Below are 27,647 nucleotides of genomic sequence, written 5' to 3'. Positions count from 1 at the left end.
ATTTGGAACTGGGTCAGGTCTGTGTCTTTTAGCCGTTCTCCTTGTTCGCTGTCCGTCTTCGTCCCTTCACCGCATGTGTTCCTGTTTCTATGCGTTTGGGCGCTGATGACCACGCTGTTTAGCGCCCGAAAACCTCAAACCACCCACTGTTTGAACACTTTCTAATTCACGTAGGTCTGACATATGCACTGTTGTCACTTCAACGATGCTCGATCATCTTTACTTATGGAGCATCAACAATGGCTTTGGTTTTTTCCACTGACAAAACCGTTTGTATGACTTTCTGGCGGCGAAATTGGTTTCTCCCCACCCCCATCTTTATATCTTGGGCCTGTTGCTCTTCCTTTCATTGAAACTATAAAATTCCTGGGGCTCATGTGCTATAGGAAACACTCGTGGTCCTCCCATGTGTCTTACCTGGCAGTCCGCTCTGTGTGTTCCCTCAATGTCCTACATGTCCTCAATGGTACTTCGTGGGGTGCAGGTAGAACCACCCTCCTCCGTTTGTACCAGGCCCTCGTCCATTTGAAGCTAGACTATGGGTGCTTTATGTGTCTGCATGTTCGTCTCTTTTATGCTGTCTCAACACCATCCACCATCATGGCATCCATTCGGCCACTGGCGCTTTTTACACTAGCAATGGTGAGAGTCTGTATGCTGAAGCTGCTGAACTACCACTGCCTTACCACTGTGACTTTCTCCTTAGCAGGTATGCATGCCGTTTGTCAGCCATTCATGGCCACCCATCCTATGCCTCCTTCAATTACTTCATTGATTGCCAGTGCAGGGTGCGGCCCTCTTCTGTTACCTTCTGGAGTCTGCTTCAGCACTTGCTCTGGGGGCGTAACTTCACACTATCTGTAACTTTCCCAGTGGGTGTGAACCCTTAACCACCTTGGCTTCATGTGGCGACCAGTGTTTACCTTGACCTTCATTCACTTCCTAAGGACACTACTCCAGCCCCGCTCTATTGCCTTCAATTTCATGACCTCCGCATGGTACTTTGCAATCGTACCTTTGTGTACACTGATGGCTTTTGGACTGACCATGGTGTCAGGTGTGCCTTCATCATTTGTGCCAGCATTTTGCGGTATCAGCTTCTGGCACACTGCTCAGTATTCAGTCGAGCTCTTAGTCTTGTATGAGGCCAGGGAGTACATACACTCTCAGCATCCTTCAAAGTCTCTGTGCACTGTACACCACCCATTCCTTACTGCAACTGGTCCAGGAAAACTGTCACTTTCTCACTCTTGATGGAGCCACTATGTTGTTTATGTGGATTCCTGGTTGTGTCGGTCTGCCAGGAAACGAGGCTGCTGACGCTGCTGCCCTCGTACCTCAGTCCACTAGTTCCTATATTCCCTCCGATCATCTCCGTGTTGCCATCTGTCAGGAGGTGGTGTCACTTTGGCATCGTCACTGGTCCTCCCTTCCTGGGAATAAGCTCCAGATTATTAAGTCTCTCCCAGTAACTTGGATGACCACCTCTCAGCCCTCTTGCCAGGAGGAGGTCATTTTAACTACGTTGCATATAGTGCACTGCCCTTTTAGCCATTGCCATCTGTTACGTGGTGCTCCACTGTCACTTTGTGCACAATTTGCCGAAGTTTTAACTATCTGCAGTTTCCTGACAGAATGCCCATTTTTTAACAATTTACATTCCTGCTGGGGTTTTCTGTCCGAGATCGGCCATTTTAGCAAATGAAGTGTGGGCAGTCGGCCCCATTTTACTTTTTATCCATTGTATCAGTATGGCAAAGGCCATTTAATTTTTAGTTCTGGGCCTCGCTTTCTCTATGGTATAATTTATAGCCTTTTCTCCATGTCCCTGTTCTTAGCTGTCTTTTCTTATGTTGATTGGGATTGACATGTAGTCATCTTTTAACTCTTCTCTGTCTTCGTGTTCTATAGTTTTGACTTGAGCGCATATGACCAGTTGTTTTTGTGCCCTAAAACAAGACACCCACACAAAACACACCACGTGGAGAAGTTCAACCAAAATAGTTTTCTGTCTGCATAAATTTGTGGTGAACAATTACGATACACTTGAAGAAAGTATGGAACACAAAGTGATTGTATGGTCTGATTTCTGTGTCAGGGGGATCAATAATTGGAGAGTTTTAGTGCTTTATTTCTATGTTCAGCTGCAAATACTTTACAGAAATACAGGTTTTTATGTTCAGGTCATAGTTTTGTACTTCGTGACGGGGACTCCACAGTGATCTAGGAAAGAAAGTAGGTGTCAAAAGTTATGGTTCATTCAAAATGGAAGCATGTCATTGCTGAGATCCTTCAAAACTGACCATTCAGGAGATAATGATGGAAGACTTTAAGGACATAGAATCAATTGAGTTGGTTTTCAAAAAGCTACATGGTTTGAAAATTAAGACAGTGTATTGTAAAACATGGTTGTTAATATTAAGTAAAAAGTTTTTCATTGCCTTCTTGTTTTCAGTTGCTCTTCAGCAGAGCACTTAAACTTCATAAGGGGAAGAAAGGGTATCTAGTGGGCATGATGAAATATATGGTGTCAAAATATAGGAACTATTACAAAACCTGTAGTGTGATAACTGAATTTAATATACCAGATATGTGTCTCAACTCGATAACAAACTCATGTCCTACCAATTTTTTAAAGATCAAAGTAATCAGTTTACAATAAATATTATTTTTTATCTTGCTATGATTTTCTTTCTTACAACTTTTGGATTCTAGACAATCTTATCAGTATAGTGGAGTACAGAGTGATCTGGAATAATGTTGCATATCCACTGCTCTACAGCATTTTTCTGTTTTCATATTTTTTTCTGTTTCATTTAAGAAGAACAAACAGTTAATGTCATCAGTTTCCTATTTACCCCCCCCCCCCCCCCCCATGACAGAAGCATTGTACCCAGTCAGTGTGCAGGAAGGCGAGCACAGTGTGTGGAAGGGTGGCTCAGATTATGCCTGGAGGTGCTAGTGACATAATGGTTTATATAGTAACATTTATTTGCCAGGATGAGTTTACAGAGTGTGTCATTGTGGTTGAGCATCAGCACGAGCCGCAAAGAAGTGCTGATGTGCCCTCAGCAGGCTGTGACATCAGAGCCACAGATCAGTGAGTGGTGGCCATGTGTTGTTGTGCAGGTGGCAATGTGGAGACTGGTAGGTGTCACTTGTTCTAAATGTTCTGCAGTACAGTATGGCCCTACACCTAAACACTCTCATACACAGTCTGTCACATGAAGACTAGACCTTGTTGTCCATTGTGTATTGATCAGGACTGCAACAGATTGTTAAGGGTCAGCCTAGGGCTGCACTAATGTGCTACAGCTGTAGGGAGTGAAGATACCTGCTTTAATATAATCCACAATGGATCCTCAGTGGGAGGAGAACTGGCAGCATACTAGTCTTCTTATCTGTGATGTCCCATTAGGCAGACCGCAGCTGTGGTTGGCTATGTCTCAGTGTTGAAGTTAGCAAGCACACAGACTGTAACCAATCAGCTTATCATGGTTTCAGAGAAACTAAATAGTCCATCATTCTCTCTGATTACAGCAATATGGAGAGGATGGTGTCATGGCTGAAAGTGTCTTTGAGATCAGAAATCTCCATTATTTAAAACGCCAAGCACATACCTATGGCACAGTGGCTCTGTGTGCATGATCATATTTTCACTCGTTTATTGGTGTCTTCAGTACTCCTTGCCTTGCTGTGATGATTCAAGAATTGTTCTGGGTCTCTGAGCTTGGGTCTTTTTTGATGTTAGACTATTTCAGTGGCACTCTGGAGCTTGAAGTTACAGAGTGTTACTCCATACTGCCCTTTTATGTTGTTCTGTGGTGTTAGCTCCTCTGCTTTCCTTGCTCAGAGGCTGTGTGGCAATGCTTGCCTTGCATCCTCTCTTCTGCTACATTAGCTGTACATTATGTTGACATTCAGATTGGCTCACTGGTCCTGTGCTGGCTTCCTCAGCTCTGAGCTTGTCACGTAGAACTTTTAAAAAATTTAGGCATATACACTGAAATTATTCTGTGGTGCAGCAGCACCCACAGCTACAAAGAAAACTAGTCTGACCACAGCTGACACTTGCATCACATTGAGGATATTGCACGGTTGCCTTTTGTGGTCAAATACGACAGTGCATCCTGCATGCTTCATCTGCCATGGCGTTTCAACATTTCTGTCCAACTCCTGTACTTACTATTGTAACTTTTGCCTCAGTATCCTGTTTTAACAACTCTTGTCTGTTTCTTGTTAAGCTACCTACATAGTCTAGCTCAGTGAGACTTATACTTTTCATCTTAGAGCAATTTACATTGCTGAAGGCCTTTTCTAAATTAATAAAGCCTACTAAAGTGGTTCACACAAAGCGGCCTTAAATTAGTTAACTGGTTAGAAACGTCACAATCACCAGAATTGTGGCAAATCACATTTATTCTTCACCAGTTAGATGCTACAGAAGGGAGTGTAGATACTTTTGTAAACCCTCATCGCCAGTTTTGTAAAGGCCTCATCACTACTGCTGTGGAGGCTTTGTCCCCTCCTTAGCCCTCAGTGGTACACAACCTCTCAACAGGCTACAGCAGTCCACACACACCACCGCCACACCAAACCTAGGGTTATTGTGCAGTATGGTCCTCAGTTGAGCCGCCCCCCCATGCCCCCCCCCCTCTCCCCCTGGAACATCTAACAGACGAGTGTAACCCCAATGTTTGCATGGTAGACTAATTATGCAGTACGTGTACATGGAGAAAGTGTTTGCGCAGCAACCGCCGACATAGTGTAACTGAGGCTGAATAAGGGAACCAGCTCACATCCACTGAGGCAGATGGAAAACTGCCTTAAAAACCATCCTCAGACTGGCCGGCACACTGAACCTTGACACTAATCTGCTGGGCGGATTTGTGCCAGGGACCGGCATGCCTTCCCACCTGGAAAGCAATGCATTAGACCACACGGCTAACTGGGCAGGCATTAAAAAGGTTTACTTACCTTTGTCATTTATTGAATAATGATGTCTGCAACACTGTAATATAACACAAAAAAGGCCCTCAATAAATAAGTGCAAATAATTGTAGATGAACTTCACAATACATAGCAAATACAATTTACAACTACTGTCTGTTCATTTCTAAGAGCAGCTCACTAAATGATGTTCTCTGTCTAAGTTAGCCCTGGACAATGATCTATAACCAAGTGCATGAGAGCTGTTCATCTTCCTTCCAAGTACACTTCTGTCTGTTGTCGTCTGATCATTGGCGGTTTGTACTTGGCTTTCAATTGGTCAAGGCGGAGCTGATATCTCCATCCTCAGCACTGGCTATGGGGCTGGTGGAATTGGCACAAGTGGCAGATCTCTCTGACACTGGCACCAGCTTGTATTTTTGCGCCTGTGATAGTTTTGCCCTGGCTGTGTCTTGTACATATGACACAACAGATACCATACAAGGGATATGACAAAGTTTGAATTATCACCCCAAAAAATAAACATTCTGTAATTGATTTTGTTTTGCAGTTAAATGTCTGCAGTCCTGGTAGATATTCAAATCCCCTCATGACAACACTGTAGGACACCACTAGAGGAGCCAAACAAAAAATGCCATAGCCCATTGGTAAAGTGGAGTATCTTCTGGAACTGTAGTTGGGCTGGGCTTATGGTGTAACTTGTACAAAAGTGGACTGGACACATCAAAACTCTGCTGCAAGGCACATTGCAAAGTTCGACCATCTAGCTACTCTGTAGCTGAAAGAAATATCATATAAATGTTCTGTTTTTAGTTTAACAACAGAGGACCTGGACAACAAGACAGTGGCTGTTTGGGAAAATGTTTGAATTTTGCAGCTACACAGAAGCCCTTGCCATTACCATATTTTACCAGAGGAATTGAAGAAGCTGTCAGAAAACTAGATGATGATGATGATGATGATGATGATGAAGAAATAAGATATGAAGCATGCTGATGACTTAAGACCCTGAGCACAAAAAAGTAAGATGTCCTTGTCTGAAAGAGCGGCACTTCGTAATCTCCAGGATGATACCAATATGGTGGTTCTTCCTACAGACTGCCACTGATTGGTGGCTGAGACACATATACATAGAGAAAATGTACAACTTACTTGAGGACAGAACACATTGTAAGACTGACAAGGATGTCACTGTCCTTTTTGAGAGAAAATGGCTTCATTTCTGAGCTCCAGTTCTCTGCCCAAGGAAGGTATCAACAGACTGAAGGGACACATCTCTGTGCCTCCCAGATTATAGCTCTCTTAAGGCCCACAAAACAAATCCTGTCAGAAGAAAATAGAAATCATAAATCCTTCTTGTGGTAGATGCTAAATCATCGACTTTCAGACCAACAGTGAGTAACAAAGATGCACCTACTTATTGGTGTGCCAATGCAGCAGTTAGCTTAGTTGAATGTAAACATCATACCCTTAAATTAGCAGATTTTTAATGGTAGGTTGCCAACAACCTTACCACATTGAGTACACTGGTTCTCACCTGGGCAACAAATTTAAGCATTGTCACACCTGATTAGCATTTTGATGGATGATCGTCTGGGAACACCAGGTGCTGTTGTCTCAGGAACATGGGAGTTGCTGAATTGGTGTCCATTCAAAAGAGTTGCACCAAGCTTTTGAACCAATTATTATTATTATTGTTGTTGTTGTTGTTGTTGTTGTTGTTGTTGGTAGTAGACTGAAAGTTCTCAAACTTAAAAGGTCTGATTTACTCATTACCTTTGACATATTCTCCTTCTTTACTAAGTTACTCATGACTGTCTATAACTGATTAGCACTAAATATGAGGAAGGCAGAACCATATTGCTTCAGCATGTGCTAACCTCAACTCAGTTTTTAGTTTGTAATCAATATTTTGAACAGATTGATGTTGCCCCCATTGAATTCGGCACCTTTGCCTTTCACAGAGAGGACGGGGTGTGAGTCATGCTAGGGTAGCTCAGATGGTAGAGCACTTGCCCACAAAAGGCAAAGGCCCCGAGTTAGAGTCTTGGTGTGGCACACAGTTTTAACCTGCCAGGAAGTTTCATATAAGCACACACTCCACTGCGGATTGAAAATCTCATTTTGGAATCACCCATACTGATTTATACTTTCAGGACTCCACGTGCCACAATCCTTTGGAGACTGAGCTTACCTAAAACTTTAGTACATGGAGCCTGTGTTCTGTCACACTGACTGACTACGGGATGCACTGGTACACTTGGAAAAGGTGGTCAATAAAAATAGATATATAAAACATCAGAGTAAAAGAGATTTTCTCATGAAAATGCCAGGCAGCCAGAGGAAGAGAAAGAAGAAATGATGTAATCTACATCCTCCCTACCATAATGGGGCAAATGTTTCTTCAAAATTTGCCACACTAATGAAGAAACATAAAGTGAATGTGATCTTACTCACACTGACCAAGATAGCAGCTCTTCTGGGATATATGAAAAATGATCTGCTTTTTGAGAGGCAGGTATATATGAAACTCCTAGCCCATGTGGTAAAAGGTACACAAGACAAACAGTACCAATCTTCAAAAATAGTTTATCGACCACCAGGGTCACAACTGCCTTCTACATTGGAAAGAAAAAATATTGGCCACAAGGGTAAATGTAAAGGTTTGATGTAAGGGAGCCTGGTCCATAAATGACAAAGTCAAAAGGTATAAGTGAAAATCTACTAAAGTTCCACCTTAGCCTCTCACTGCAATCAAACTATGATCCCCAACTTCTGAATCCTGATCATGACACACAGAGTACCGACTGGAAATTACTTAATACCCTCAAATAAATTCCTCTGTTGATAGGCTAGTGACAATGCCCATAACTTGATGTGGGGTGTACCAAAAATCTTAAGTCTGTTGTACAGTAATAATTAATTCCACTTACCTGCACAAGTTTCATGAACTGCTATGTTTACAACAGTCCCCCAGCATCAATGCAGCAATGGTATCATTGCACAAAGTACTGTTATACCCATTCGAATAACCCCAATGTCATTTGAACAGTGTTGCAGGCTGCAAGATTTCTTGGCAGGAAATCCTCTTCAGTCTCAACAGGCATCTCGTACACAAGACTTTTCACATGGCCCCATAAGAAGTAATGAAGTGGGCTGAGATCAGTTGAACAAGCTGGTCACAAAACAGGACCTTCTCTGCCCATCCACTTTACTGAGAATGTCTGACCCACCTGTTCACAAACTCTCAGTCCAAAGTGAGGAGAGACTCCATCACGTTGGAATCACATCTGTTGATGAATAACAAGAGGGAAGCATTTCAGGAACCAGGATATTATGTCTCCGATAAACATTGTGTACGCTAGTGCATTTAAGTGGGGAAGAGGAAGAAGTGGGTGTAATATGTAATCATTGAGTACACTTGTCCACAAATTGACTGGTAATATATGATGGCTTCACATGACTGTAGTGTGGGGTTTCTCATCAGCAAACAGGAGTATTGCGATTATTTAGCATTCTATCTCTGGTGAAACACACTTCACCCATGAAAACTACACACACAGGATCCATTGTAAGGCACTGAATGAGCCATTGGCAGAAAATGACACCAGATTCACATCCAGCAGAAGTTGAAAGCATGCACTTTCTGTGGATGTTAGAGGTGTAATTGCATTTCCTATAATGCTTGCCACACAGTACTCTGAAACATTTGTTTCATGTGCTGCTGATTGAATGCTGATTACAGGTGCCTCATCCACTTGGGCAAGCACTGCTTCTTCTAAGTTGGTGGCCCAAGTAGTTTATCATCCTCCTCGACCATTGTTCTGTGGTACCAATTGTCATGTTGCACTTAATTGCTGGAACTACTTAAGAAACATGATAAGAGCCGGATGCTGTCTGCATGGATATTTGGTCCTGTATGACCTCCCCACTTCTCTGCCGCTCCCATTTGTTTGCCCATACACGAAAATCATATCTGCAAGTTCAGTCAAAAGGTACAACTCAATTTGTTTAGATCTGATCAACATTAGTGTTTAAACTTATAGACAAGGACTGCAGTTTCCTACAGCACAGACATTGTTCACCAGATCTGCTCATTTTTGTACACAGTACACCATATGCATTGGTTTAGGTGAGCTGTCATCCAAATGTTTACACCTAAGTACTTGGCAGAATTTCTACAATCTTAGCAACAACAGTATTGGCACATCATTTCACAGTAAGGGGTATTGGAACAATATTCAATGAACTTTCAACTTGATCTTTCTGGACCAGTGCCCTGTACCTCAGTCTGATACAGTTACCCTTCTCCATCATCCCTGAAAGCATAATCATAGAATCACCCCTGTATGTGTTGTAGTTACTTCTATAGTGCTGCACTTGTGTCAAGAGTCTGCTGGCAACAAAAAATATGAATTGTTTCCTTAAGGGGGATGTAAAGGAAAATGTAAATGTTTATTTAAAAAATCATTACAGCCATATTTATCAACGTACAAATCTAAAATTTTCCATGTATGAAGCAAAAGAGCTTTGTTTCAACAGAAAAATATAATAAAATATGTAGGATTAATATTTTGCAAGAAATTTGAATTTTTAATTTTTTTATTGACTTTTTGATAAAAAGCCATAACTCAAATTCTGCAATTAATCTGAAAATAATATTGTAATGTTCTGAGAAGGTTATAAGACCACCGAAGTACAGTTATTAATTTATGGTACAAATTGTATCATTAACAGAGTTTTTAATTTTGCACATCCAAAATTAACTTTTTGTTCTACATACAATCATCTGAAAATCAGAATATAATTGAAGGATCTCATTTTTTGTAGTTTCAGGAAGACAGCAACATGTTGCGAACAGTTCCTGAAAATTTTGGAGAATAGCACATATATTTCTTGAGAAAAATCTTCTAATAATGTAAAAAAGTTTAAGTAAGAGAAAATGAGGTTCAAAAATTTTCCTATCGTACTTCTACATGTGATAAGCTTACCTCAGTTTTAAAATCCTCTGTACTACTCCCCATCCTTCAGGTTTTTCTTCACTCCTCTTTGAATCTGCCTGGTCTGTATTTGCAGGTAAGGCACTGAACTGTTAGCTTTCTTGACCCTGCTTTCATTGATGGTGTAAAATGCTTTTGTTGTAAACACGCCAGGATCTATACCAGCTCTCTTCAGCACTTCAGTTCTGCCATTGTTTCCATTATTTTAACATAAAACTGCATCAAAGACACCTATTTTGAGTACTTAAAGTTCACAGAATGTCCTTTTTGAGCATCTAATCCAAATTAAATTATTCAGTCTTTCATTTGCATTTTGTGTCTTTCCATGAAGACACTTCCTTAATAAATCAGGGTTTGCAAGAAAGCTGAATGTGGGCTTAATTGCATTCATAAAATGTTCTGGTAATGAGTGTCTATGTGAATAAAGTCTCATTTCTGTTGTTGAACTTACACCAATTGTCTTTCAGACACAGATTGTGCTTTGGTGTTTGGTCAGTGGATAGTTTGTGGGGGAAAATATCCACACAGCATGCTTCATTGCCTATAAATTATGTGTTTTTTTTCCTGATAGCTCTCCCATAAAATAATTGAAGAGAATAAGTTTCTTTCAGAGTAAGCTTGCCTTTTCCTCAGAGCAGTTTTCCATCCTCATGTGCTTCACCTTTCTTCTCTTTCAGCAAGTGAAGAAGCCTACCACCAAGCCTCTTTTGGATGTGGCCAACACATCCCAACTTTTCTATTGTTTTATTGTCTGGATTTTTATCTGTTACACCTTTGAACAAGGAGTAGTCCCCATCACCAAGGTATTTAGTATATCGAACCTCATACTGGTTCTCAGCTATGGAGAACATCCTCACAACTGTAGCAGGCTCCATGCCCCCACTTGAGCCACTATAATTTTTAGAGCATGCTACTGCATGCTTTTCTTGCCACAGTTTCTCACTGTCTTCATTGTTGGACATTTTCCTTGTTGCACACTGGTGGCAGTATTTAGACATAATTTCTACATATAAAACTTTACCTGAGTCAATACCAATAACAGATGCAACTCCATATGTAGATGTGTGACCCCTTCTCATCCAGGTCCCATCTACAGACTCAAGCAGGTCAGTAACATTTGTAGGAGATTCACTGTCATGAATATCTACTCCAGGATCTATTTCTTTTTGGTTTATTTACACCAATCACGCCACTGCTTCCTTCATAATAACTTTGGTAGTATTGCATACAACATGAGACATTTCTTTATTTATTTTTTCATTTTCAGAAAACTGCACAATAAATTACCTCCTCCCCTGCCCTGTCTGAGGCATCTCAGAGCATATGTTAACCTAAAACTGCTTTCATAGGTACCAGTGTCAGTCCTTTTGGAGGAGGAAAATGAAAATTCATAGCCACACAAATTACTAATTAATTTAAAATCGCAAGCTATTCCCACTCTTCTTTCTTCAACAACAATCATGCATTCCATATTTTTACAGCTTACACAGGAACATGAAAACTTTATAGCCTGGCAGAGAGGCTTTAAATCAATAAGTCAGAATCCAGTGGAATCCATATCATTTGCACACCTGTACAATTCCCCTGTACCCAGTTTTGATGCTGAAGCTGAGAGCTTATGTTCTTCATTTTGAGCTGCTTCCCCTTTTTTGTTGGTAAAATGATTTCCATGAAGCCTCCATTTCCTAAACAGTTTTTCCACCATACATTATGCATAAATCTTGACTTCCATGTACAGGTTTGTGAATTCAACCTTCCACATTTCTACTAATATGTGTTAGTATTGTCAAACTGTAAATAAACCACATGCAAGAAAGTTTTCAGGGAAAGATATAAATGTCAGCCAGAGATATAGATGTCAGCCACAGATATTGAAAGAAAATAGCCTTTGCACTGACACAAATTCTGCTGAAGCAAGCAGTTTCCCAAATGTCAGAAAAGGTGGGAGTGGCTTGCAGTGCAGAGTCAATCAGTTTAACAATTTAAAAGCATTTCTAAAGCTGCTATCATGATAAAATTCACACACAACATAGATTAAACTGTGTAGATCAAGAAAATAATATTTTTGAAAAATGGATTTTTTGGACCAAAATCCATTACATCCCCCCTTAATCTCAGTACATCATAAATCTATTGCCCATGGTACTTTTGCAGAAGTGCATGATATTCAGGCACTTGAAGTTTATTACATGGAATGTTTATAGGAACGATCATGGAAAATATCGTTTGAGTTTGGAGTCTTTCAAATCTGCATATGTAACATTCATTTTTTTAATGATTGCACAGTGTTGTTCTTTGTGTGTGCATCACAATGTATATCTTCCTGAAGCTGGGGCTTCATAGAACCCTTGGTATGCTTACTGAATTCTCGACATAGAACAATCTCTCTCGCAGGAGTGAACAATTTGTTACCAATGATCTTAATTTGGATGTTAATTATAATGCAACAGGGGTAAGAAGTACTATTTTGCAAACTTTTCTTGGCATGTGCACATTCCCTAGTTCTAGCTCAGTGGCTGGTAGTCTTTCTCTCTGTCCCATTGCCAATCTTGCTGCACACAAAACTGTTTTCTACACTCAAGAATGGCGGCTACAATGCCACACACAGTATTGCTATTGTATCTGCTTTACTATTAAGAACTAAAATGCCAAACCTTAATAATCCAACCACATTCATAGCACTGGAATGTGGTTTTTAGATTTAGTTTACTTACTGTTATCAACTTTCATGGTAGCTCAGATTCAGATATTTTTTCTGAGATAGCAGCCTACTGAGGTTGTAGAGAAATATGTAGATGAGTCCAAAGCAATAATATGTAATTTTACATAGCATAATGTTAAAATATGTAAAAACAAGTAATGTAATGAAATACATAAAAATATATTTTGATAAAATGAAGTATTCATTGCTGGCAACTAAATTCATGAACATTTACACTTTTTACATGTGCATGAACAAAGGAAAAGAATGCATAATTACATAAAAATTGGGGCTGTAATAATAGCTTTGTAAGGTTTTACTGCCAATCTTAATTTTTATAAAATTCTTCTGGATTTTAGGCTGTATCATATTGTAAAATGATGTACTAGTGTTTTAGTTATTACATTGATGAACACCAGTTATTTGCTTGTTTTATGAAGCATCATTGTAACCTTTCACTGTGATATGAAATAAGTTGGTTTTACACTTGTGACACTGACTAAAATGTTCATCGTTTTGCCTCAAGATGCAGGCTACAACATAGTAATTAATAATGTTACTTAACCCTCTTACTACCATTGTCATTGATACAACCCCACAATGACAACAGAAATATGTATCTTCTGTGCTTCCAAAATTTTTAATACATGACTTTCTCCATCTGAGTCAGTTGTATCCAATGATGTTTTATTCATTTTTATATTTACATACACTAAAATCTATTCAGTTTTTACACAGAGTATGATGGCAGTTTAAATTGTTTGTTTCTTGAATGTAGCATTTATAAAAATAGAATTACTATCATGTTGAACACCTGAAATGTGTGTTTTTATGTTCATTAAAATTCTACCGATATATCCCATGTAAATTACTTTCGGTCTTTATGACCCCAGTGGTACTCAATGAAAAGGAAACATTCTGGTAGTAGGAGGGTTAAAGCAGCTGTTATGAACTGGTACATCTGTACAGTATGGTGTTGATTCATTGTGCATAATCTATGAAATATGGTATTTGGTTATTGTTATAGTTAAGCCTTTACTATGATTTGGGTTTAGAAATCAGTTAAACAGTGGGCCATAAGATTACCATATGGGTCATTTCTAGCTTTTTTTAACAGTTCTTGTGTATTTGCTGTGTTATTTTTTGACTGGCATGGTGGATGTTCTAGAGTGCGGGGACACAGCAGACTACAAGGTGGCCATGATCGTGCACGGTGCTGGCTCTGTTGGTGACCTGTCAGAGGGTACTGCACAGTTAGCAGACAGTGCCAAATGGACCTCTTACCTGGCACTTAATGTGTCTTCCGCTGCAGTGCTGACCGCGCAGTTCCTGGCTCTGCTACCACAGGGGGATAATGGCCCACGGCGTTACATCGTCAACATCACATCTCTAGCTGCCGTGGAACCCTTCCCATCTCTGGGGTACTATTGTGTGGGCCGCGCTGCTCGTCAGATGTACTTCTCAGTTCTGGCTGCTGAGAATGCATCACTGGCTGTGCTAAACTATTCACCTGGTGTTGTGGACACAGACATGGTGGCCAGTATAGAAAATGGTGCCTCAGACCCAGCCATCCGTAACAGCTTCTCAGATATGCGCAAGCGTGGTGACATTGTTTCCCCGGAGAAGACAGCTGCTCGTCTGGCTGCTGTGCTGGAGACAGGTGCCTTCCAGTCAGGGAAGCGCATTGACTACTATGACCTCAAGGACTAGATGCCTTAGCTTCCTCTCTCTGCAGTACCTAGCTGTAGCGGAACATGAAGTGCCAGTCTGATGCACTATAGTAATAAATAAGGTGTGTATTTTCAAAACTGGGCATGTGACTTCTAACATATGTTGAATGGAGGGGGTGGGGAGGGGGGGGGGGGGAATAATTGCCTGGAAATAACAGCATGAGACATTCATACTGTACAGCAGTAATTACTCTATAACTATCCTGCGACTGTGCAGAATTCCTACTGCTCACTTGTCCATTATGGCTGCCAGTGTTGTTGTGGGAGAACTGATGCAAAATTTGGGGTAATTCAGAGAAGCCTGTGACTAGCTGAGTAATTGAATAGATATTTGAAGCATATTCAGGTAGCATAATTGATAGCTCACCCTCTGTAAACTACAGGTACCCAAATTTGTTATGTTCCAGCACATTTCTTCACTTGTGATATGTTACCAACTGGTGTTTAATTTATTATTTCTGGTAATGAATGACAAGGAGAAGTGTAAAATGTTAAATCATGGAATCATTAATATGTGCTCCTTCAAAGGCACATCATTGCATTTATCCATTTCAGAAACAGGGCTCTCGGAATCATGTCCACAGTCTGGATATTTGTGTGGGGAGGATGCCTTCTATTCATGTGTTAATATATGATTATAAATATGAATGACAGGTATACAAAACAGTGAATTTCCGTCTTGTTTGAAAACTGTAGTCCATACTGAAGGTCTAATGATATCATCCAAATAGCACATAATTTACAACTACATGAATTAAAAAAATTAAAATCATACTGTCCACGTGAATAATAATGAACAATGAACTCTTAAATAATGCCACATAGTTGTAAAGAAGAAATCTAAAATCACCTAAACCAAATCTTGTTACAAACAATTTTTCCTTCCCTTTTGTGCATTTACATTTCTGAATTCAGGCAATTCCACAACACTGTTCAATGCTGAAACACACATTCTTGTGGTGGTTAGATTAAATACATAAAAGACAAAACTTGCAGCACAAATTAATCACATATCTCATGTAATCATAAAATTGTGTGTAAATAGCAGAAATTACATGTCTTGCTATCATGTGATGTCTGATGATCATTTGTGTTGTCTAAATAACCTGCTTTTAAAATTCACACATGAATTATACATGTATTGCACAACCACATGTGGTTTGGTGGAGGTGGAGGGGCCCTGTTAAGTTATGTGGCCTATACTTGCATGGGTTGTGTGCAGACATCCAGCCCACATGGTATCCTGCATGACTCCCAGTTTTAATGTTTGTGAACGAAACCAGTTTTGAAAATATATATCTCAAATACCAATAAGCATTTCTTCATTATATAATAACATCATAACCTGTGTCTCACTGTAAATCCTTTCTCAAATAAAACTATTAGGATTTCACAAAGCAGTGAAGAAATAAATACAATGTTCATTTGTCCAATGAGTATCTCAGACACGAATTTTTTCAGATATGTTATTCCTGCATGATTAATAAGGGGCTTTGTGTGTTACAACTAAGGAAAGGAATAATGAGAGCTTGAAAGGTAAATATATTTGAGGTGCAAGTTCAGAGAAAGGTGGTTGGAATATTTATTTGGCATGAACTGCGAATGACAAAGGTTTTAGACTGAACTTGACTTTCATCTCAATGCACAACTCACCAGGCTGCAGAAATGCTGGAACTGATTATTTAATGTAAGTTATAAATTCTGTGTGCCCATCCTGATATCAAAATAAACACACCAAAATAGGATCCTGACATCATTGCAATCTTCTATCTGTGCTAAAAGTGTCAAAATTTGCACAAATTAAGTTATATTATAATCTTCATTACAAGTCCAGCATAGAAAATCTTCCATTGCACAACTCTTGTCAAAAACATCAAAAGGAGGAAATGTATTTAATTACTGGTTCATCATAAAATGCCAAGAAAACAATATATTAATTTCCCTGCTGTGTGTGCAGCCTAAATGCATCAGATCATTGTAACCACTGTTTCTCTGCTTAGTACTGAAACAGCATTTCAGATTTCTTAACTTCGGGAAATAGAATTTCAAAGAACTGCTATCCAACTAAATTAACATTTCATTTTGCCTGTAAGAGAAATAAAAATAAAATTTACTGTTCTGCAATCTAAACTTAATTGTTCTTCATATTCCACACTGTGGTGTGTACACAGAATTGCTCTGGTACAAAATCTGCCCAGAAAATAACTTGACCAAAGTTTACTTGATGCTTCTGTTCAGTACAGTGTACTTTCCCTGAGAAAGGTCAGTAGTTGAGATCTCTAGGTTGCATAATACATATGTGGGCAATTGCCCTAAGCTTCTTTCTCATCAAAATTGAATGCTCCTTTTTTTCGTGCGTGGTCCTTTTGTAGTGTGTAATATAAGGTTAAAATACAGTATTTTGTTGATCCACAGTTCTCCTTCAAATTTTGAGTGGAGCTCAGCAAATTTGGAATCGGCAACAGTATTGCAGCAGGGCTTTTATGGATGTGTCCTTTCACAAAATTAAAAGTTCTGGGATGGCACATAATGCTGAAGATGGGTTGAGAGGAGCTGGATCATGAACTATGTTCTGGATGTCCATTAAAAAGCAAAATGGCAGATTCAGTGAATAGTGTGCATCAACTTTTGAATGCTTTCCATTATGTGCTCAGATGATAGCTGATATGTAATGGTGAACAAAATCACTGTACAAGAAATCATTCCTGAAGATTTACCAGTGAGGAAAATGGGGTGCCAAACTTGCCCCCAAAGCTTTACCCCATGAGCAGAATGATACATGTGTTCTTTCTGTCAAGAACTTCTGAACTGGCCCTGATTTATTAGGCAGTGAATCACACAATTTGGATTTTTAGAATGTGATCCAGAGATAAAAATGGCAGAAGCTGGCCTCTTTGTACCCATTAATGGGCACATGTGCCAAAGGTGATTGCAAAAGCCATGTTAGTTGTGTTTCACTGCAAGAGTTTCATTCATCATGAGCGTGTACACAAGAGGCAAAAAGTGAATAATGCTTTTTACATCAAAGTAATTCAAAAACTGAAAGAAAGGGTCAACCAAAACAGGACAGTCATTGTCACTTTAACAACAATCTTAGTTATATGAGCATATCGTTTAAACAACATTGCACCACTGCTGCAATACCCATACAGTCCCACTTTGTTTCCTAGATTCCTTATTGTTTCCTCATGTGACAGAAGCCAGGAAAGGATGGAGTTTTGGGACTGTGGAAAATGCGAGTGTCATTGATTAGGGCTCTAATTGTTCTGTAAAGGGCTCCCGAGATGTGTGTCTTCATATTTTCATGGCATATTGACTTGTAAGTTGATGAAACCTTTGTAGTGGAGTTCCTTGGTGAGAATGAATTACCCAAATTTTTAAACCATGGTAATATTCAGTTTACAACGGAAGCCAAAAAGGGGAGCTACCTTCGAGTCTTGGATGTTTGGTTCATTGCAAAGGTAGTGGCATCTTGAAACACACAGTTTATCACAAACTGATTCCTATGGACTTGCATTTACATGCCAATAACTGTCACCACACATTCTTAAAACTTGAGTTTTTAGTGCATATAGCATTGCTGACGAGTCATCTGTGGGTTCAGCTTCTACATTTAAAGACTTTTTGAGGCAAATTGGTAAACTCCGCAACACATACACAAGGCACTACAGAGAAACCTAAAGTTGAATGAGGAAGATGAGGTACAAAGAGTTAGAAAATCTGTCATCAGAAGTAGTGGATCCTCACCAAGTATAAAGTTAATGTGATCTTTCGCTCTTCGCTGAAGACAGCAGCACTCTTGAGTGCCATCAAAGGTAACTTGGTGTTCCATAAGGCTGGCTTTGCAAGATCTGCTGTGAATGTTGCCTTTCATACATCGAGCAGATGATGCGTGCCATCCATGAGAGATGCATGTAACACTGAAGGATGCAGTTCTTACAGCCCAATAAATTGGCTGTGGCAGAGCACTGCATCAAAACTGGCCATTGTATTCTGTATGATGATGCCAAAATTCAGGTGTGTTTCATAATTCTAGAACACTATGGTGAAGGAATCAATGGAAATAAGTTAAGTGATTTAATTAATAGCGATAGCCATATCAACCTGGGCAAAGTGTGGGATCCAGCACTGTCCTTGGTCAAACTGTGAAGAAGTTGCTAAAGTGCAGCTACTATTGGGGGCACTGATATTCCAGCATGAATTGAACAACCCATCACAGATTAAATTCATAGAAGGCTCTTTGCTGCCAAACATCATTGCTGACCCTTGTGTATTCTGTGGCCTCAACTGCAGTGTCACAGACTGTGCTGTTTAAAATAATAGATGGAGGTGTTTTATCTTCAGTCAGTCAACTCACTCAGAAGATTACCAAAAGGAGTGTGGTTGAACTATCAGTTGAAGAAATGGATTTTATGTGTCTGCACACCACAAGTCTGGTGGATCAGTCTTCCAAGATGCCTATCAAGCACAAAAATCATACTGACTAAATTATACTGACTACTGAAGATCTCATTATGAAGTATTTCAACCATTTATGCTGATATGTTACAGAAATTTAACCCATTTCATTGCTTTACATTCTAGACTGACTTTCTATGCCTCTCATGATTGTGTAAAAAAAATGTTGGTAAAAATATTGTTGTTGACATGGTAGCATGTAAACCAAGAGAAATATTTAGTATAAAAAGCTGAGCGCTTAAAATGCTAGAATTTTTATGTTGATGTCATTACAATGTGAGCACCCCATGAATGGCAGAACTTCTAGAAAATTTTGGAAAACAACTGAGAAAGAGACTGAAAAAGGTGACTCTTCTCTGAGAATAAGAAAGAGTCCTTAATTACACGTAATTGAGAATTAAGAGAACCAGTCAGAGTAGATCCCATCATGTTCGATTCAGATGTTCACATCTTGCAGTGCTTAGTAACTACAATGCTCAAATGAAGTAGGGGAAAACTTGTATCAAAATCTGGTACATTAAGTATACTTTGACACAGGTGGTACCTGTGGTCTTACTGTATAGCTTGAGATCTTCACTTTTGATGTGTGCAACATTTAAAGTCATGTGCCATCTAATGCTGATGCTGAGTAAGTGTTTAAGAACAACAAACAGTTAATGACATCAGTTTCCTATTAACTGCCAGGGTCAGAAGCAGTGTACCCAGTCAGTGTGCATATAGAGTAAATTCTGTGTGCAAGTGTGAGAAAGTGTTCTAGAGGTTTGTGTAGTATGTGTCATCAAACTCCAACCTGCAAGCTGCATGCAGTCCAAATCGAGCACCGGTGTGGCTCATGGTTCTCATAACAACATTTGTCTACTAACTAAAAGCCAAATCCCAAAATGTCAACTACTGTTAAGTTAAAAAAAAAAAAAAAAAAAAAAAATACGAGGGTCATTCCAAAAGTAATGCTTCCTATTTTTATTCATGGAAACTACAGGAGGTAGGTAAATCACAACAGCACAGATAAATAGAGCAATATTTCAGCTACAGACTGTCATTTTTCCACAGTCACCACCATTCATTACGCACTTTTGCCAATGATGAACCAGAGCCTGCATGCTGTGCTTGTAAAAATTGCAATGAGCTGAGGCTAACGACTTCCTTACAGCTTTGACAAAAGCATCCATTTAGAAAATGTACACAATGTAGTCCATCTTACAGAGGCCCAAAGAGATGGAAGTCTCAAGGTGCTAATTTGGGACTGTACGCTGGATGTCGTAAGACAGTCCAGTGAATTTTGCAATGAGTTGCGTGATCGCAAAACTGGTGTGGGGCCTGATACAGTTATGTTGCAGGTGAATGTTGGTTTTCTTCTTTGGCCTTACCCTGAATATTTGGGCTTTCAGCTTAATCAGTGTCATCTTGTAGCATACTGAATTGACTTTCTCCCATCTCCAGAACATCCAAAAGACCACACCCTGGCTATCCCAGAAGACTGTGCACATCACTTTGCCTGCAGACAGCTGTGTGTTGAATTTCTTCTTTGACAGAAAATTCACATGTTGCCATTCCATGGACTCTTTTGGATTCTGGCTCATGGTGGTGACACCATGTCTCATCTCTGATGATGTTGCCATTCAGAAAATAGACACCTTCAGCTTCATATTGGTCCAGCAGATCCTGAAAAATTTTCATTTGATGAGGTTTTTGTTCTTCTGTAAGCATCTGCAGGACTCATCTTGCAAAGATTTTGCAATAACAAAGATGTTCTCACATTGCTTCCAAGGCATTACAGCTGACATTCAGTTTTGCACACAATTCTCTGGTTGTTATCCACTGATCAGCATGAATGAGTTGATCAAGGTGAACTTCACTGCGAGGGGTGACAGCTGTGCAGGGTTGGCTAGGTGGTGGCTTGTCGTGCACACCCTTTTCACCACCTTGAAAATGCTGTACCCATTGACTCACATTACGTCTATATTACCATCTCCATATATCTTCAGCAAGCATCAATGGATTGCAATTGGTGCAGTTTCTTCACCAGTGAGGGAGTCTATCACACATTGCTGCTTTATAGGTGCCTCCATATCAGACTCCATTTTGGAACACTCGTCTGCTGGTGCCAACTACTGCAGTATAACATAACCATCTACAAATGAGAGGAAGGTTCACGCATTAGCACTACAATGACATTTGGCATGGACATGCAAAGTCACCACAAAAAAATGGAGGCCTTCCTTTTGGAACAACCCTCATACTTACAGAGACAGTATTAAGATGCACTTAATTTTAATGGGTGTTGGTGAATTCAGCCACGAGTTGAACACACTTAACTCGGGGGCAGGAGGGTAAGTAAGCACAGCCACTATGGGGTTAGAGGTTGTGAAAGGGAAATGTTTTATGGTCTGTCTTCCAGCAATGACAAGTCGTGGATGTGTGCGACCTGTACCTGTCAGATGCTATGGTATAAATTTTTATCAGAAGAAATATGATTTATGAATGCACATTATGGAGACTGTCATCTTCAAATAAGGTACTTACACATTAAATTAATCAGGGCTGTTGTAATACAACACAGTGAGTGATGTCGTATTCAGTACTGCATTTAAAAACGAGTAAAAATGCTGTTATCCACACACAGAGTAAAAGAAGCAACAATTCATCACACAACTATAGCATCACAACTGTTAGCAATTAGATTGGCAGCAATCTGAAACAGACCGTAGTCTACATGAAGTGTTCCAAATAGTGCCAACTTTCAATGATCAGTACTGGGGGCAGGGGGGAGGGGGGGGGGGGGGGGGGGCGGCAGCATAGCCACATAATCATGCCCTTACTAGAGCTAGTCTATTGTGGGCTCGTAAAATACAAATTTATATAGGTTACCAATATTAATATAAGGACAGTCAATAACTTTTCATTTGGTGGGGTTGATGTGGTGTATATGCAGTATAATGCATCTCTGATGTGGGTATACAAGTGCTGACATGTAGGTAAAGGATTAGTGTGCCATTCACGTCTTTTCAATGTGTGTGCAGTGAACTATGGTGACATTATTATCAAATGTGTCCAAGCAGGACCAGTGTGTTGTTATTCTTTTCATGGCCACTGTATGGCATACACTGGTCAAGATTGAGCGAAGAATGAAGAATTCGTATGGGGCAGCAAGACTGTTGGAAACCGCTGCTCTGGAAGTGTGCACTAAGGGGTACTGCTGCTTGATGATGATGCACATTCCCATATTGCAAATGTTGTAATGCAGAAGTTATGCCAACTCAAGTGGGAGACACTTAAGCACCTGTTCAATAGTCCTCATCTGTCCCCATGTGATTAGCACCCCTTCGGTCCCTTAAAAAAGGCCTTGAAGGGTTGATGATTTGTATCAGACGAGGGTGTGCAGCAGGTAGTTACAGACTTCCTCATGCAGAACGATACCATGTTTTACCAAACTGGTATCTTCAGGCAATCGTATTGGTGGAATGATGGCCTCAATGTTCATGGCAATTTTGTCTGGTTGTGATAACAATTCTGGATTGTATGGCTTTTGAATGGAAAATTTTGGGCTCTCCCTGTAGTATGATCAATAAATATGTGGCCCAAGGAACTGGCCCATAATACTGGTACGGGCTCTTGAGCAAAAACATTTGACAACTGCAGACGGAGTGGTATGTGAGAAACTGCCTGGAAACTGCATCCAGGCTGGCCAGCACATTGACCCCTCAATGTTAATCCACCAAGCAGATTTGATCCGAGGCTGACATACTTTCCCATCCCTGAAGCGGTTGTGATAATACGCTTAGCTACCCGGGAGCATTTCATCAGAAGGAAGTGAGTACCGGTGTTATCTAGTAAAGTAGACAGATGACAGTTGTTGTTTGTGAACATGGTATTCAACCAGTCACATGCAGTGCAACATCTTAATCCATTTCAGGTTGCTAGGACAAGCTGCTGGATCCAAGGAGGATGGACTTTCCATCTGTTGTGCTGCTGCAAATGCCAGTGTGTCTCCATCTGTCATCCATAGGTTGTGGACACGCTACAGGGAGACAGTTCGGTACAGAAGGCAAATTGGACAAGATTGTGAACACATTACAGTCTGATGTGAAAACTGATTTCCAGCCATCTTTGTGTTGTTGTGTTAACCACCAGAGCACTGAATGGTGGTAAGGCCCACTGGAGTCACTGTCTCTGATAGGACAATAAGGAATGCATTTTGAGAAAGGACCTCATGGCCCAGATGTCTGGTTCAAGTACACCACTTGCAATGACATCTCACAACTCACTGTCAGTTCTTCTGCTCACATGTCAACTGGCAATTTCATCACAGATGAGCCCAGGTTTCCTCTGACACCAGATGATGGCCACATTCATCTGCGGAGATGATGTGGTGAGCAGCACCTGCCAAATGTTGTCAACGGATTTGGCCTATGTTCTGTGATTGTGTGGGGAGGCATCAGTGTTGACAACTGATTGAGACTTGTTGTCTGTGGTCACCCCATCGCCAAGCAGTAAATAGAACAGATTCTGTTGGACCATGTGGAGGCTGCTACATATGGTAGTGGCCCCAAATTTCTTCTCATGCATGATAATGCAAATCCCTGTGTGATGGATGTCACCAGGGATATCTAGCAAAGCCTGGACGTTGTAATAATTTAATGGCCAGCTGAGAGTCCCGACGTAAATCCCTGAGCATGTGTGGGACATGCTTGACAGATGTGTTTGTGTTCATTCTGTTACAACTGAAACTCTCAAAGAACTCTAAAAGACTCTCATTGAAGAGTGGGAACTGATACCACAGTGTAACGTCTGTAAACTTACAAGGAGCACTCCACATAGGCACCATGTCACAATAAACACTCATACAAGGCATATAAGTTACTGAAGCTCTCATAGTCCAATGAAAAACACCCAAGATGCTAGGATGAATGATGATTTCCACCTTTGGCACCTGCTGGACATTTCAGTTTTATCCTGTAAATGAATGAGAATGTAATGATTCTTTGTAGTGTTCTTAATTTGTGAAAGATAAAAGTATAATTTTGTAAGATACCTAGTCCTCAATTATTGCTCAATGGAGTATGGCAGATGCCTAAGATCATGTTCCTCTGATTCTTTTGAGCAATATATTAGAATAAGTTTTCATGGCTCACTTTATGGGGGAACAAATATGGAAGTGCTGCTCACAAACACTGCAGAAGTACGTGACACATTGACTAACTGACTGTTGAATGGTATTATTAACTCATGACTTCAGAACTGCTGCCATTCGATCTGTGTCTGAAATGGTTGTGTTGGCTCTGGACTGCAGGATTTGGGAACAGTCAGGTTTAGGACTGGTTCACACATTTCACTAAGCTCTTTAGAGCTTGAGAGGCTTTTGTACCATGGCTAGGGTTGTCAAAGGCCTTACTACCATGTCTTTCTGGAATGATAGTGGCATGTCATGACTATGTGCTGACGCCACACTGCTGAAATAGCATGGCGGATGGCATACTACTTGAATCTCTCAGTAGGCCAGTGGCTGCAGGTAAGTATTTGTAAAAGTTAAATGTCTGGTGCCAGATGGCGTGTTTGGTGCAGAGGTCACATGGTGAGGACATGTCCACACCATCAGCTTCATTGGCAGACAATTCTGCACCACATTATGCTTTCACAAACACATTGCACTGCCAATAGAAATCCTGTATCTATACGCCACCAGTGTATTCAGGGCTACGCTAGTGATTCTGCATGCAGCTTCATCAAAATCAGCTTCTGGATGCCTCCTGACTTCATATCTGATCACAGCCAGATGCCGTGCCGCTCGCTCGTCATCAGCCGACTCTGCCACGGGGCTTTTCTGCTGGAAGTGTGGTATCTCTCTGGTGTCTGATTCTGACTGAACTGTGGGTTTGTCTCTGGCTTTCATAGTGAGCTTTGAGTACACAAAGTTGCTTTAGGTGTGGACTTAAGTTTATCCCAGTGTTATTCAGAGGTCTCCCTGTATGCTGAGGAAGGCAATATTTCATTGAACAGACTTAATTATTTCATTATATGTCTTTACTAATAGAATGTCCACCAGAAAGTGATTCAGCTTGACAGTGGTAATCCAAGAATTAATTAACTGCAATAATGGGAAGAGACTATTTTATTTTGTTCACAGATTTGCAGAAGAGGAAGTGCTGTCAGATCCATTTTTGTCATCTTTGTTTTTCATGCATTGATAAACCAATTTGTGCCTCAAACATTCAGAAATGAACTTTATTAATAAAATGTGTTTTGTTCTCGATACTTATGTGTTCTAGTTGGAGTGTCCCCACTGAGGGACACTTCAGTTAAAATTATGGTCCAACTGAAAAACTGTTCGAAAAAGTTGGTTGAGGAAATATGTGCAGTGGTCTTGAGTACACTTTGCTACACGAAGTTTGACTGAATAAGAAGTAAAGACAAACCTCCTCCTACTTTTTATTTAAGGACCAACATTGCAAAACTGTAGCATGTAAATACAGGTGGTTGGAGCTGGAGGAGGAGTACGGATACACTAAGGTTATCAGAAGTGTGAAGAAAAAACAGACCAACTTGAAACAATGGGGTGTAATCAAGAGGTCAGTTTGTGAAAAAAATCCTGCACGGGCAACATTTTATGCAATTATGGTCAGTTGCAGAGACAGCATGGCTCAATATTTCTGCTAGGGACTTCTAAGGACTTGTCGAATCCATGTCATGTTGGGCTGCTGCACAGTATTGGGCACAAGAAAGTCCAACATAATACTAGGAGGTATCCCATGCCTTTTGTCATCTCAGAACAGAAAATCACAGATTATACACTATGTCCTTGTTCACTTCAAAGAATTTTTTCTCTATGTCATTTATAAAAATCTCGGCTATTCTTCTGGACAGACTATTGCCCATTGGTAATGTATTCATATGCTGATACAAATGGTTGCTGAACTTGAAGGAGTTGAAAGAGAGCACCAGCTCCAGAAGTTTTCAGCACTATCCCTTACTTTTCCGTGAAATTTTTTAAACCAAGCTGTCCCTGATTAGGCACAGGTTTTAGTACTGACACAGAATTGTATAAGTCCAAAGCTTTTTTGTGAGCGTACCTTTGAAAATATTTTTTAACTTTTTAATTTATTATATTTTGTTAGCTTGTTGTACAATAAACATCTGTTTCTCTTTACATTTCTTTCATCTTAATTGCAGTTATGACAGTGGGAAAACTGAAATATCATGATTAAAGAAATTTTAATAAGTAATGCAGATAATTTTATTCACAAAGTAGACAATAACAACCCCATGTTGAATTAAAGAATACTATTTGTAAATTTCTTAAAGATGCTGTATGAAGATGCAATGAAAATTCATTAAGAGAAACAAGTGAAACCATTGAAAGTATTAAGGAAACAAAATTTACATGGTGTAGACACCACATTAAATCATTCCCCTTCCCTGCCCCCCCCCCCCCCTCCCCATCCTGGTGGCAGTCAACACTGTAAGTAAATAACAGATATAAAATTGTACAAACATTCAAAGAGTTTCCTATATTATTATTTAGTTTCTTGTCACAGTTGCATGTATGTTCATTGATGGTGACTATTTTAGAACAAGTTCATTCATTATTGATCTATTGCCTGTGTCTTTCCATGTGATTGTAGAATAATTCAAGAGAAATATGTAAGAAAATTATTGTTTTCTTACATATACTTTGACTGTCTGTCCTTGGCACAATTAACTTCCATGTACAATTTTGTCAAGGACAGACAAGTTGAATGTGTACTGCGACAAGAAAACAAAACTTTCATCTAATACACTGGAATCATTTCACACTTACTTGATAAAGATGCATACAATGACTAGAAAATGAGTGGACTAATTCAAAACTAGTCATCATTAAGGCATATGTATGCAGCTGTGACAGAAAGCTAAATAAATAAAATATATTTGCTGGTCCTTTATGCCAATAGGATGCTGGAATTGCACAATTTTCTTGAGTGTTGTATAATTTAAAGCATGAATCAAATGCAAGTGTAAATAATAATGAAAGTAACATTCTGGATTTAATGTAATTGGATAAATAAGAAGTCCATTCACCAAGCAATGGTTGGAGAATACACATACAAAGCTTTTGAAGCCAGTGGCTACTTCTTCCAGCAGAAGGGTTTAAGAGGAATGAAGGAAAAGACTGGAGAGGTTTAGGGAAAGGGGTAGAGTTTGGAAAAGTCACCCAGAACCCCAGATCAGGGGAGACTTAGCAGACGGAATGAGAAGGAAAGACCGACCTAGGGTTCTGGGTGACTTTTCCGAATTCTACCCCTATTCCTAAACCTCTCCAGTCCTTTTCCCCTCACCCCTCTTCCTTTGCCTTCGATACTTCTGCTGGAAGAAGGAGCCACTGGCAGGAAAAGCTTGCATTTCTAAAACCATTTTTGTATATGTTTTGTTTCCCCACCACTTGGTGAGTAAATTTTTTTATATGTCCACTTGCATCATACTGTCAAAAATTAACTATTTTCATTGTTATATTTTGGATTTAATATTGGATCAGGTGTATAGTGTGTATCAGAGTACAAAAAATGGGAAGGTACTTGGGGATTGTTTCAATCCAAATAATTAAAGGTGCAAAGAGTTGTACAAAAGGAACTGCAAAATTATTTTCAGTGCTTGCAAAATAAGACAAAATTCCAAACTGGCAAAACACTAATTATTCTCCTTCACAGGAGATTGTCATGACATGACTAATTCTCCATAATGTGCACCATATTTACTGAAACTATTGGCAACCAGACAGAAAAAACATTTAAATTGAGTAAAAGTAGAAGTGGGCTTCAGAAATGGATATAGTAT

The 27,647-nt window shown here is 39.8% G+C and overlaps 1 protein-coding gene across 4 annotated transcripts in view; it reads left to right on the top strand.

Annotated features, from left to right (window-relative positions):
• The window catches only part of LOC124711441 (sepiapterin reductase), a 183,983-nt gene that overhangs the window by 145,051 nt on the left and 11,285 nt on the right, over window positions 1-27,647 (top strand). For 2 of the 4 annotated variants that reach the window (XR_007005481.1, XR_007005482.1), the window contains exon 3: window positions 13,820-14,443. Coding sequence is in view for 2 of the 4 variants with exons in the window: in XM_047241517.1 (XP_047097473.1) it covers window positions 13,820-14,361 (542 nt within the window). In the remaining 2 variants the exon portion in view is untranslated. Of the gene's footprint in view, window positions 1-13,819; window positions 15,782-27,647 lie in introns of those variants that run through there. The other 2 variants (XM_047241517.1, XM_047241518.1) reach the window with 1 other exon arrangement.

Source organism: Schistocerca piceifrons, chromosome 8 (assembly GCF_021461385.2).
Source record: "Schistocerca piceifrons isolate TAMUIC-IGC-003096 chromosome 8, iqSchPice1.1, whole genome shotgun sequence".
NCBI classification, from domain to species: domain Eukaryota; kingdom Metazoa; phylum Arthropoda; class Insecta; order Orthoptera; family Acrididae; genus Schistocerca; species Schistocerca piceifrons.
The sequence above is the reverse complement of the archived record's forward strand: the minus strand, read 5'-3'. Positions and strand labels throughout refer to the sequence as shown.